Below are 14291 nucleotides of genomic sequence, written 5' to 3'. Positions count from 1 at the left end.
CTCGGTCGCCTCTAAGATCCTTCGACCCGCCCCCGTGTCTCCTGCTGTCAGCGCACAAGAAATCATATGCTCGCTAGGGACCAACTACAGTATTTACTGTGTTTGTTTGCTCTGCTGTCATCAGCCGCCAGTGTGACCCCCCCCTCCCCCCCACTCCTCAGGCCCGGCACCAGCCGCTCAACTGACCCGACGCAGGCGCTGCATGGTTAACCAGACTTATTTGCAAGCTTTAGTTCTTTGACCAGCAAAGAGACACATTCACTTTGGTTGAATGAAAAACCGAATCTAAGAGCGTTAACGAAATGTGAAACACTTTAATGCAGGAAGGTAACACGACAGCAGAGGTTGTTGTTCATTCTCAACAAGACAAACAAACAAACAAAAAAACACTTAAAATAAAATGCACAATAAAAAAAAACTGAATCTCAGTTCATGTTACTTCACTGGTGAGATGAAGAAAATATCAGCAAATTAAGATTTCAATTTTTTTTTGACATGGCAGCTTCAAAGCCTTCCGAAAGACTGCTCGTGAATAATGGATGAATATTTAGCAGGTTCCGCTGCTGACCTCCCCCCCGTTAACATTTCAACAGACAGAAAATCATGTTTCCAAATGACGACTCAAAACGCATTTGTATCTGCTATTTTCAGGCGCACTACACAGCCAGTCCCTTTTAACTAGGAGCTCAGTCGATTTGAATGCAACACGGAGGTGGTGCTATTTTCCCCCCACTGTCTGCTCTTGCATCTCAGCAAGCTTTTGACTGAAATGTAAATCCTGCCGTCTTTTACTATACATCCCACATGGTAAAGTTTCACTCATTTTCATACACAAAAAAAGGGATTTTTCAGACCACGTGGGGTTTGCACATCAGTAACTCATACTTTCTGTACAGTAGCGTACATGACTGGTCGGGGGCTCACAGGAGCGCCTTGGCCGCCAGCTCGACCGGTCCGTCGATGCCAGTGACGTACATTAACACAAGCCACAGACATGTTAACTATAGCTCGTGACCCACACATGTGAAGCCATTGTCCGCTGCCACGGCACCAACTTTAAAATCTCTGCCTCAGTGTCCCTTTCGGGCGGTGTAATTACAGCTTCACCCTCCACAGTAATTAGGGACTACTTCAACAAGGATGTGGAATGTCTCCATCTATTTTTCTTTCCTCGCCCATCTTCTTCTGGGTTCCACTCCCACAATAAAGTGTTTTTTATCTTTCTTTAAAGCAAACGAGACGCTAGTGTGCACTGCTTTTGTGGCGGTTAAGTAGATGTTTGGACGATGGCCATGTTAACAGGGAGACTTCAAATCCACCTTTTCCGTCGGCGACAGCTGCGAAGCTTCTTTTGCAGTCGATGCAGTGCAGCCTTGGATCTGAGCATCTCCAGTCTCTGTCCTTGAAAAGGCGTGATGAGTAAAAAGAGCGAGTGTCTCTAAACCATCCGCCCCCGGACGAGCAGAGAAGGTGGGTGTGTGGAGCAATCGTCCTCTCTCTGCATCGCAGTCAGAGGCACAGGGAACAAATCGGCTGTTCTACAGGCGATGGATGTTATGATATCTCCTGCAGTGCATAATGCAATCTTTTCAAGGCCCTGGGCACACGCACGCACAAACCTGTTGAAACACTATATTCTGGAGGCAGATGTTCAGGAGCCAAAGTCATTTCAAACTCCATTAAATCGCGTATAATAAGGCGAGTGGCGCCTGATGTGATATACTGCTGGAAAAAAAGGTAAATAAAGTGATGGATGGCGCCTCCGTTCCAAGTGACTTCAGACGGCTTCTTTATGCAGGACCACAGGGACAAAGCACAAACGTGTATAAACAGAAGACGGATGTTTCACTCCGGACCATTTACGGGGCTTTCATGGAGCATTTCTCATGAAAAAGCGACACATTCCACGTTTGCCCTCCGTCTCTCTTTCTAAAACAAACACATGGCAGTCACATGACCCCCATCCCTCTCCCTCGCCCGTCTCCAGCCCTTCACCAACTGCGAGTCTTCTTGCACAGTGATATGACAGAAACACATAAGAATAGTGGCACGTTGTTGCTAAGAGACCACCTGTTCAGATCTCCCACATGAAACTGTGGTCCTCTGATTATCATCATCAGAATATCATTCATTTGAGTGTAGCCAATGTCACGACAATGCTGCGGGCGAGAGCGAGAGAGACCTCTTGCATAACAGGTCGTCTTTTCAGGCTGGAAAACAGCATTTCAGATCAGGATAGAGAGTAACAGAGAGTGTACAGTATTGCACTCGGGGGTCCTTTTATCTAAATCAGCCAATTGAGAGAACGGTAGCCACTGTTTTCCACTCTGTGTTGACAATCAGGGAGTGGCGCCGCATGGGAAAATGAGTGTTGTGCTGCGGGCCGGGAGAGACGGGGCACACCCTTCTATTTCCCTTACCTGCAAGGGCGTGTTCAAAAAGAAAGAACTGCACCGCATGTATCGGGTAGGGAACACACGGCACTTACACTGTGGCAGGGCCTGAGTAAATACAGGTGAACTCCACAGAGTGAGGCAGGGTGTGTTCAACTGCCTGCCCAGTTTATTGCGTTTCCCTTGTGTTTAAAGTTTGGTGGCCATGAAAACGGCGTTGGACTCAACCCGTCCTTCTTCAGCCTCCGGTTCGATTAATCTGTTTGTTCACTTCAACTTGTCTCCCCCCCCCCCACACTTCCCAAGCCAGGTCAGCGCTCAGACTTAACCCAATGGCATGCTAAGAGGCTTGACCCAGGGCGCCGCTTCTCTCAGACACTCAACGACACGGCCAGCTGGTGAAGAGGACTGTGATGTGAACACACACACACACACACTCACACACACACACACACAAAGCACGCAAACCCCCGAGTGTCAGTCCTAAGTATCTGTCTCTCCCCGTCAGCGCGGGGAATGACTAGATGTCTGGAACTGCCTGTTAATCTGAGGGAGGAGAAGTGAGGTGAGTCACGGTAGATCACGCTGGGATTGCCGGGTTTGCAGGGTTGACTCCCCTGTCGAGGTAAAGTCATGTCAATGAAACTGAGGAGTGGCTCTGGCTTTCACCTAAAAAGGAACAGCGCGAGCAGAGAGAGAGATTCAGAATCTTGAGTATCGCCCTCACCGTGCCTTCGAGTCCCAGCCTTGCTAAACACACACACAGACAAACACACAAACACTCATGAGTCACAGCAGAGGAGTTACCCCCCTCTTCTCCCCTTGCGATTACTCAGTATCTGCCCAGCTGCTGGCTGCAATGACTTAGCAGCCGCCGTATGTTTTCACATCTCCTCTTCCTCGCAGGTTTGTGCGTGCATACAAAGTAGACAAACACAATAACTGTCTATGGGGGCATTCAAACTGGCATCGAGCAGAACTCGCTGCTGGAGTGTCTCAAACAGTAGAAGCTGCAAACTTTAAGCAACTGCATATCAAAAAAAGGGGGGGGGGGTGCAAGTAAGGTAAGGTAAGAGGTAAGATAGGCCCAATCATCGTATCCTTCTGTCTGTGCCAGCTTGTCTTTGCAGTTCCATTACCTACGATCTAATTTGAATACTTATGCAACAAGCCCCGCAGCTTCAACGTCCCCTCAGTGTGGCTGACAACCCCGTGAAATTAAAGGTGACAGTCTGCAAATCAGCCTGAGACAATGAGTCAGTTGGCATCTGACTGACATCAGCAGATTTCCGCGACCTAACATGCACTCTATCCCTCCAATAAAATAGCATCATTTGGGGGGGAAAGGGGAGAGAAGACGATAAAGAAAATGTAGTTACAAGGGAAGAAACACCTAAAATGCCAGCGTTGTGAAAGATGTCCGTTTCATCCCGGAAATATGGTGGAAGTCCTACTGAATTCATCTCTAGAAGAAACTTGCTTTCACACTGCAGGGTTGGTGAAGTAAGCGCGAGGACTGCTAAATAAGCAGCGACTGTAACACTCTCTCTGACCTCCTGGCTTTTGCCACTGGGTCAGATCCCCCGGCGTGGATGAGGGACTCCGGTCGCTCCACTCCAATGCCCATCAGCGCTCCTGGCTGTCAGGGCTCTTGACGGGGCGCCACCACCCCGGAGAAGGAGCCCCGCTGCCGGGCTGGCAATTGAATGAGCGAGGACCTGCTCCTCCCTATGAAGGGTTCAGGATCCGGACACCTACAACGTGTCTATGTCGATTTACCCACATTAGCATGGTATGAACAATCCGACGAGGCCCGACAGAGCATGGCCTCCAATCCTCAATGGGAGGGATGCACTTGAAGGCTGCGTGACCAATTTCAGCACCGAAAATAGCCACATGAACCAGTCGCCTCCCTCTCCGGCTCCTAAAGAAGCACCTTTCAGACGGCCTCTGCTCACCTGACCTCCTTTCTGATAGGTGTTTATTCCCTGTCGGAGCGCGAGCAGCTGCCCTCCGCTCATTTTTGGCCTTCCATGAAAGGATCTGCCACTGGCTTGGAGCACGAGAACAATCAAAAGCAGAGGAACGTACACCGATGTTTTACGTCTATGATGAGAAACATATTGAGAGAGACCATCTGGAGGGAGATCACCACTGGGCAGGTGCGGAGCCTGCTACTCTGAAACACGGCAAAGATTGTGACTCAAGTCAAGTGATGTGGTTAATGTACGACTTGATCCACACAGAATCGATTCATGACGCAACCCACCACAGGCCTGCATTTGCTGCTTCTCCTCATGACATCATTAGAAAGCATTGTCAGTTCAGTTTTTGGACTGTTGCTTGGACAAAACAAGGAATTTAATAGACAATTTAGTTGACCCAAAAAGGAAATTTCAATCTTTATCGACTCACCACTCTGCCGACAGAGGGGTGGGGAAAATGTTTGAGTCCAGAAAACCCTTTAGTGGGTTTCAGGGGTAAACAGTGTGGCAGCCAAATTCCTTACAACTCGAAAGGAGGTCATTTATTACCTGGTTTCACCCTAAAAGTCCCCTGTGATCCAGGAGCGAATGTGGCTCCAGAGGATATCAGACCACATTTAGGCTAGAAACATGGTGTTAATGACACCGATTTGAGTCAGATTTTAATTCCGGGATACGAACACTTGCATGACACCACAGGAGCAGTATGGTGGCATGTTATGTTTCTTTCTGCTGCTTTTTTTTTTAACATTTAAATAATTAATTTACTTCAATTTTATTGGCTGCAATGCTGTTTAGCCCAGAAACTCTGGTTTTTGGTGTTTTGTGGACTCAAACACTTCACCCAACCCTCCATCGGCATAGTGGCGAGTAGATAGGGCATTTTCATTTTTGGGTGACCTATTCGTTTAATAGTTGATCATAATCAACTCAATCCTTAAAAAATAGTCTTAAAAATGAATTGCTTAGCTTCTTTCCTTCCAGAATTAAGCAGGGGAAAAGTATCACGTGGTTTAAAGACTAATACACTCAATTTGTTTTGTAATGGTGGAACAGGTTTGAGTGTTGAAATCCCTGTGGGGCAAATGTTTACCCGTTCCAACAGATAAGCTCAACCTTCTTTGTCCGTCAATCACTGACTTGTGGAATGCAATATGTTCCCATTTCAGCAAGAAGCCCCACAGATCCATGAACTGGTATCTGAAAAAGAAAGGCCTAATCAACACTATCAAGGCGGATGATAGGAGAACAGTCCATGGCTGTGGACTGAGTGAGGGATTTAGTTAGAAACCCTGATGAGCTCAAGTGTGGAGGTGGGAAACACAACATTTTGGCAAGTGATCCAGACAAAAACTAAAAATAACTGATCCGCGTCTCCGTAAAGAGATTATCAATCAGGGGGGGGTTTGAATGCATCTTTATCAATAACTAATAAATTATGATGCGTTCGCAGGGTGTCTGAACACCTGGGTCTGGCATCGTCGCTTGCACCTGAAAACTTTATCCAGTAGTTCAGTCTCACCTTGTAGACATTTTCCGTCATGCGGTGAACCTCGTCCGTGCGAGACATCGTGGAATCTTCAGCCAGGACCATAAACGCGTCTTGGTCCTCGAAACGTGTATCCGCGTGAAAGAGAGGGAGAGAGGTAGGTGTGTGTGTGGGGGGCGTGTGTGGGGGGGACACGCGTGGAAAAAGGGGGCTTCACGAGGTCGATCAAACAAAAACCCACAGCGGCGAGGAGACGCGCCCGCGAGAGACCGACTCGATACTGCGCTCCCGAAAACCCCACGTCAACTGAACACACCTTCTGCTGAGCGCCCAGCTGACAGCCCGCTGCTGCCTTCACGGACCCCCGCCACAGCTCGGACATCTCGCTGTCGCCGGCAGGAAGAAGCGTGTTAAAGGGAAAATAAAACCCGATAATAGCACAACGGGCTGAAGTGGCAACAATACAACAAATGCCCCGATGTGAATCTCGTCAAATGGCAGCGCTGTTTTTTTATTTGTGAGCTTGTTGAATTCGCAATTTTGTGTGGTTTACTGTATAAATGCCACAGGCCACCAGCAGGAAGATTAGCAGGAAGAAACTGAGATTTGATTAATAACTGAATAATATTAAAACACTAAAATGTGAGGACTACAATACGATATTATTATGACAATCACTACCATGTGTTAACCTGTCATTTTACAGTTGTCTGATTACACTGACAGCATATGTCCGTTATGATCAGCTTAAAAAGACTTAGTCCACTCGGTAATCTGAATCCATAGCTATATAGAGCTATAAAGCTATAGAGCTATAGATATATAGATAGATGGATAGATTACATGAGGCGATAAGCCAGTCATACTTTGTTTTCAGTAACACAATGGGTGATGTTTTTCTCACAGGGGATAATTTGTTAGCTTCGCTGAACATGCTAATTAGAGTCTGAGTGCCCACTTAGTGCAGGATGGTAAATAGGATATTGGCATTCTTGTCTAAACATCTCCCACAAATCAGCAACATGAGCTTTTTACTTTCTTTCGGCAGCAATGCAATCTCTATTCACTGATGTGAATGAAGACACCTGTTTTGCACAGTGCAGAGTTAAAAACCTAGTGAGGAGCGCCACCCTCTGGAGAATGCAGGTCACAAAATACTTCTATTCTCTGGGAGAAGAGCGATAGAACCAAACTTGATTAAAAACACTTTTAAAAAGAGGAAAACGAAAGGAAAATATCGTTTTTTGAAAGAAAAGTAAAGAGAAGAAAGTGTTGCCAAAGCTCAATTTAATGTGTAAAACATCAGAATTGAATGTGTAAAACATCTAAAACTTGGTCCCGGCCTTCTGTTTCATCTGAACCAGCACACTTTTAATATGACAGTGATATTTTCTAATCCCAGTCAGACATGTACGAACAGATCGTGACATGTCCTTCGTGTAGATACTTCAGGGGAGCAGTTAACCAAAGTACAAACAGAGTGCTGATCCTGTCAAACGAGTAACGGTTCACGGATGCCAACGATTCCCAGATACTAAGAGTTGAAGAGGAATTATCATAACAAAAACAACCTGCTCCAGGAGCCCAACAGTGGATATCAACCACAGGTTCAGTCTGTTAGGCCCCCTGCATCTCTCTCTCCAGCTTGGTCTTTGCTTCTCTCCTCTCTGGAAAACCAAGTTAATAAAATCCAATCAGTCTGACATCAGTCACATACGTATGAATCACGGAAGAAATCCTTTTTGGTGCGAAAAAAAGATTCAACCGTACCTGGTTCAGCTTTAGCTGCCTCTGGGACTTCTGGTATCGGCTCAGTAGGGACCTCTGGAAGTGCTATGTCTTCTCCCTGAGGACAGACACGGACAATGTTATGCAAACTATTGAAAGCATGACAAAAATATTAAGTTGTTTTGCTAAAACAATGTTTTTTGTGAGGGCTTTATAACCTGTACAGAAAGCCATTTTATGTTTTACTGCAAGTGATTCAACCAAGACGTATTTAATGTCACATGGAAAACATTAAAAAAAAAACGGTTATGATGGAATAATCTTGCCCTTTGCCTTTATTCTCAGATTGTCCTAAATAATGATTTGTTCTGATATTTTACGCGACTGAAAATACATCAATATATAAACACAAGTATTTCCACTGTCATAAAACTGATATAATATCTGTAATTGAGAGAAAAATAGTTAAATATCGTCATTGTCTAGTTTGAGAGCGTGTGTGTTATTTTGAATAATGATAAGATTACAACAGAAGAAAAAAAGGTTTTAATTATTATGATTCAACCAAAATTATATTCACTGCAGTTTCAGTTACAGCCTGTTATTGAATTACAATGATACTCGGGCTTTATCAGAATTCTTCCACTGAAGAGAGAAATTTTGTCATTGGTACGATTCCACACTTGAAACTAAGGATCTCTGAGCTTTAACCACAGCGCTTAACCAGTCGACGTGCTACGTAGTTACCAGCTGAAGCCTGTGGTTACACCAGACCTCAGAGTGTGTAGCTACACAGTGAATGTGAAAACCATGCATGCTCCACAAACATCCCCCTCACTGATTACAGGTTAGTCATGCAGATTAACACACACCTGAGTGATGGCTTGCAGCTCTGCTAAAACAGAGTCCTCGTCGTCCTGCGTCAAGGCTCCAGCCAACATTTCATCTATTTGCTGCAGAAGCATGAAAATAAAAGAAATTAGACAAGACACTGGTACATGACCTTCAGAGGAATAATGAACTGTGGATGAACAAGAGTCATTGTGTTGTTGGAAAGTTCTGATTTAAGTGAGATGCATCCCTTAAACGTGTGTATAATATGTAGATTCAATAAGCAATAAATATATCATAGCATTGTTAAAATATCATTTAAAAAGGCTTTAATATTTGGCCACCACTTGCACTGCCGTTTCAATTAATTTAAGTTGATATCAGGCTTATATTGTTATTAGAACAGTAGAAATAGCTCTGTACAGGTGTATTTAACTGACATCAAGCTGATGCTTACCCTTTGATATTCTATTGATTCCTGGGTCTCATCCAGGATTCGCTCCACATCTTCTATCGACATGATCTGTCACAATCAAGAAAAGAACCAAGATCACACACGGCAAGAAAAGCGATTTTGATGAAAAGAGTTTTCCACATTTTCCTGGCAGGCCTGTGAATTCCACACGTCTGCAATCAAGGCGCCGCTTCCTAATCTTCAAACAGTGGGCACCAGCTAGGCCAAAACAAACCACCAGCTGTCTGTGCTGCTCAATCCTCAACGAGGGATCACACTAAATAAAAGTATCAGCTTGACAGTGGGAATAAGGACACTGTTGAAGCATACATCGAAAGATATTTTTACACCAATAAAGTGATCAGCATATTTCTTAATACAAAAAGGCAGAAAAAAAGCTATATCTACCTCGTGCATACTCCGTAGACAATCATTTCCAACCTTAAGCCCTTCTATGACTTCCATCTCAATTTGCATGAACTCAATATCTTGAACCTGTTGAAGAGATTTGTAAATAAAAACAATTAGTATACAACATTTTCAAACAAATGTGGTTCAATACGATTAAAAAATATGCTTATTAGAATAATTAAATCCATGCTATATTGATTTGTTGCAGATTACAGAACAGGATGAGATCACACATCACTAAGGTGGAATGAATCAGATGCCTCTAACATTAAATTATTATTAATGTTTTCACCCCTGTCCATATGTTAGTTAGTTTGTAAGAGAGGGATTTCTACAAAACTTTATAGAAGTGTGTGTCAGAGAAGAATCCATAAAATGTAGGTGTGGATCCAGAACAAGGGACGGATCCAGGATTTGGATCCAGAACATTGACATTTTCAGTTATTTCCCTGAGAATAATTAATAGATCTCGATGAAAACATTATAAGCTATATTTTGGGGTCTGATTTCTTAAAGTCTGTGCAATTTGGTGCAGCTTGATCAAATTTAAGGGGACAACTGGGTCCACCCAAAAAATAGAATATGTTAAGAATTGAGAGAAAAACAATCCTTGCTCCTCTAACGGTGACAAATTGTTAATTGTTGCTGAATTATAACACTGCAGCAAAGCCCAATAGTGATCTTTATATCGAGAGGGAACCAGAGTAATCTCAAACAACTTACCATGCGCTCCAGGTTTGAAAGCTGATTCTCAGTCTTTTCTAGCAGCTGATCCTGATATCGTTTCTTCTTGAGAAGCAGCAGTGCTTTGCTATGATGGCAAATGAAAAAGACGAGGGCTGTTAAGCTGCATTGCATTTATACAAAGAGAAGCGTCACAGCCTTTTTGATTTGAATGGGTTGGACCAAACAACAGGAGTACCTGTCAACCTAATACAAAACAGATTGGTGCCTCCAATAAGGTTGAATCAACATCTGAGACTTCTCTAGAATTACATTACATTACATGTCATTTAGCTGACGCTTTTATCCAAAGCGACTTACATTTTTAGAACACTCAGCATTTATGAGGGGCCATTTTAGGGGTTCAGTATCTTACCAAGGACACTTAGGCATGCAGATGGGAAAGAGTGGGATTCGAATCGGCAACCTTCTTGTTGCAGAACACCCGCTCTATCCCCTAGGCCACGCTCTCCCCGAATGGTTTTAGTTTCATTGAATAAAGGATTTACTGCAGGACTGTCAGACTGCATTAATCTAAGCTAAGTGTCATTAATAAACTGACCATTGAGTACAAATGTACTGTGTTTTGTAATTATTTTTTAAAGCTGGTCCACTATGGATTGTATATTCTTTCAAATGGTTTTTGTTTGGTTTTGTTTCTTCTTTAGAAGCAGCAGTGAAGCGCTTTGATGACCACTCAAAGCGCTTTACAGTACAGTTTTACATTCACCCATTCACACACACATTAAGACAGTGCATCTATTCGCAGCACTTTGTTATTATAGGGGGGGGGGGGGGGGGGCATTCAGGGTTCAGCATCTTGCCCAAAGACACTTCGGCATGCAGATGGGTCAGACTGGGGATCGCACTGCCGACCTTCAGGTTGGAGGACGACCACTCTACCCCTCAGCCACAGCCGCCCGCCACAACGCTTTCATTATTTACTGGTGAGTAACTTTTTTGTGATGGGAATTCATGATGATTAAGGACATGTATAATTATATTACACTATTAGATCAGATCCGTTTCAGAAAGGTGCACACTGCCTCGAAGGCAGTAGCTTTCAGATACTCACTCTCTCCTGCCATCTTTCAGCAGCTGCTTGGCGACAAGTCGCTCCTTCTCCAGCTGCGAGGTGATTTTCTTTTGGTACTGCTTCAGTTTATCTCTCTGCTGCTTCAGTTGCTGAGAAAAACCCACAGAGACACATATATGAGAAGTACATGTAGAACTTGCATCAAGGAAATTAACTGAGTGCACAATGTATCAAAACAGGATGACTAATTTGGCCAGATAATACACACTACACCAAGTGACACACATGTCTACTGTCTGAGTTTGTACAAATACACACAATATAACCTTGAATGTGTATCACTGAACAATATGATAATATACTAATGAACATTCTAATCCCATTTTTAGCTTTTAATATACCGTCAACAATGACATTAAACACATGTCATTTATATAAAGTGAATGTTTTGACAGCATCTAACAGAGAGAGAGATGTTTCTATTATATGTTAAGTTTTTATTTAGCTTAAATGTTTATATTTCTAACAGCACAGTCAGAGTCCTATCTAAATGTGTGTTGTTTTGCCATTAAAGCTCCTTTTGAATAGAAATTGATTTGAATTGGGGGGGGGGGGGGGGGGCTATGTCTGGCTGGTAAAGCATTGATTACATTTAATCCAATAGTAAACACATCGGCTAACCCGGCTCAGCTAAGACTAGCCTTGTGTTCCCTCTTAACGGTAGCTGGTCTGATGCTAACGCCGCTAGCAGCTCACCAAAACGGCTCTGTCCTGCTCAGTCACACGCGAGGGTCGAGTCTTTCTCCCAAACACGTTTCCCATTATTTAGCCACAGCCCCCCACCGCACCCTCCTTCGTCAACACACATGTGGCCATGGTAGGCATCCCCGAAACGGCCAGCACGGTCAGACTAGACGACGACCACCATGGCCACACGGTGCTGTCTTGTTTACTACGGCAAGCGATGCGGGAAGTTACAAGAGTTCGGTTTAACTGGAGCTAATAAATATCACCCAGTGTGAGTTTCCTGGTGGTGTGGTGAGTAATTATCATATGACAAGGCTACGGCCTGATACAAGCAGCACAAGTAACGCCTTTTAAATGGCTCAACGTTGCCCCCCGATACCCCTTAAACATGTTCACATTGACCGATCTTCACAAAAGTCGAAACAAACAAAAAAAGAAAGTATACAGGAGCAAATTGTGCATCTTCTTCAGTGCTTAGTTTCTCATGGGAATGAGCAGGTAAGCCAATCCTTAAAGTTATTGTTATTGCATGTTTGGCAGGCTGTCGTTTTGGCAGGACTTCAACCACCTATTCATTGCACAAAATCGAATAAGTAAATTATTTAAATAAAGACAAAAATGAAATGAGTATATTTAAAAAAAATGCATATTAAAAAAAATATATAGAAAAATAAAATTAAAAAAATAATAACATAAAATTAAATAAAATTAAATACAATTTTAAAAAATCATAAAAAAAAAAAAACTGCGCGCACATCCTGCGCAGAAGACCATTGCGCACATCTTGCGCAGAAGCCCACTCATCTGCGCAGAAGACCATCTCGCACATCCTGCGCAGAAGCCCACTGTGCACACCTGCGCAGAAGACCATTGCGCACATCCTGCGCAGAAGACCACTGCGCACACCTGCGCAGTGGTCCGCAGGAATTGCGCACGCAGCTTATTTTTTTTTTTTTTTTTTTTTATAATTTAATTTTTTTTTTTTTTTTTTTTTTTCAGTTTTTATATTTAATTAATCTAAATTTATACAGCGTAATATATTTGGCAAACTGAAATCCTGCCAATTTTAAGAGTCCAGTATATTGCCGGCATAAGATGAGAGGGAGCGGGAACCTGGGACCTTCTTGTTGGCGGACGCCCCCTCTACCGACTAGGCCGCAACGCCTGCTGATTCCTCGAGGAACTAAGCAGAATAAGAAGAGAGACATGTCGTGAGGCTGCCCCCTGCTGGCTGCTGCTCTCGTTTGCATTGTGCAGCTTGTGATTATCTATAAAAGAAAATCTTTATTATCCTTCAAGTACAATTATTATTGATGTTGGTGATATTTTCTTGATAAATGTGTGGAGGTTTTCACTCTCATACCATGAAGGTTACTCTGTCTCTCCAGTTACTAATAAAGCTCTGTTCAGTTAGACACACAAAGGGATATAAGAACTGGGGTTAATGAAAATGCAACAGAATTCAAAACCAACACAAATTAGTCCTCCCCACGTTACACTAACTTTTACTCAACCTGCGTCCCTGAAATTCAAGTCTGTGTCCCTTCTGTATTTCCAAAAACACTTTTAGCATTTTGACACAAAACCCTGGCATGAAAATGAATTAAACATGGACACTACAGGGGTTTATCAGGCAGTCCATGCCCAACATACCATATTGCCATCTTTCTGCAGCACGAAACTGAGAAACGAGAACACATAACACATCAGTATCATTACGTAGGTTTCCATGGCTGTGACCAAACAGCTGCACTCCAGCTGTTGTCCTGAATGAGCTTTGCTAATGAAAGAATACTGCATAGTCACATGCAGTATGCATTGAGAGCACAGCATCCTGGTTTAAATGTTACCATCAACACATCTCCTTTGATACTCTGTGTGCTACAAGCATACTGTGTCAGGGTGAAAGGAGGAGAAAACTTCCTTTAAAGTCGTACACAACACAATTTGGATGATGGGTACACAGTTTAAAGACCTACCTCGTACATAACTAATTGTCAATTGTCTGTGCACAACTTAATTTCAAATTTATATTTTCCAAACAAATTTGTGCTTTTTTTATGCATAGCCTCTGCATAGTATGTTTTAGCATTAAAATGTGCATCATTGTTAGCTGTATAGCCAGTTACAGTTTTCAAGTAAAGTTGAAAAAAATAATAAGATCAAACTATTCACACAATGTGCTTCTGTGCCAATATCAGCAAACAGCTCCAGAAGGTTTTGAGGTATGACCGGCTTTAACATGCTCAAATACTTACCAAAATTTGCAGAAAATTAGAAAGTGGTCAAAATGTACGTATTCTGGAGGAATTTTCAATGGGCGTCGCAAAATGGCTCAACGGTCCCCCCCGAGCCTCCCGAAATGCGTTCACATTGACCGATCTTGAGAAAAATCGATACACAGGTGTATCATGACTAGACAAACGAAGGAATAAACAGTCAAAGTAAGTGAATGATAAAGGAGCTAAAGATGAACAACACAACAACACACACG

General features: G+C 43.2%; 2 protein-coding genes across 2 annotated transcripts in view; both read right to left on the bottom strand.

Moving 5' to 3' along the window:
- The window catches only part of LOC128459281 (brain-specific angiogenesis inhibitor 1-associated protein 2), a 51500-nt gene extending 45327 nt beyond the window's left edge, over window positions 1-6173 (bottom strand). Inside the window, exon 1 of the mRNA XM_053444406.1 lies at window positions 5901-6173. Coding sequence (XP_053300381.1) covers window positions 5901-5972 — 72 coding nt within the window. The 5' untranslated portion in view covers window positions 5973-6173. The remainder of the gene's footprint in view (window positions 1-5900) is intronic.
- Window positions 6174-7137: 964 nt separating this feature from the next.
- LOC128459305 (charged multivesicular body protein 6) lies at window positions 7138-12012 on the bottom strand. The gene is made up of 8 exons (XM_053444438.1): window positions 11807-12012; window positions 11090-11199; window positions 10015-10102; window positions 9289-9375; window positions 8884-8949; window positions 8468-8548; window positions 7638-7713; window positions 7138-7534 (listed from the first exon to the last, which is right to left on the bottom strand). Exons 1-8 carry the CDS (start codon window positions 11870-11872, stop codon window positions 7485-7487), a joined length of 624 nt encoding a protein of 207 aa, XP_053300413.1. The 5' UTR covers window positions 11873-12012; the 3' UTR covers window positions 7138-7484.
- Window positions 12013-14291: the final 2279 nt, after the last annotated feature.

The sequence above is a fragment of the Pleuronectes platessa genome, chromosome 16 (assembly GCF_947347685.1).
Source record: "Pleuronectes platessa chromosome 16, fPlePla1.1, whole genome shotgun sequence".
NCBI lineage: Eukaryota > Metazoa > Chordata > Actinopteri > Pleuronectiformes > Pleuronectidae > Pleuronectes > Pleuronectes platessa.
The sequence above is the reverse complement of the archived record's forward strand: the minus strand, read 5'-3'. Positions and strand labels throughout refer to the sequence as shown.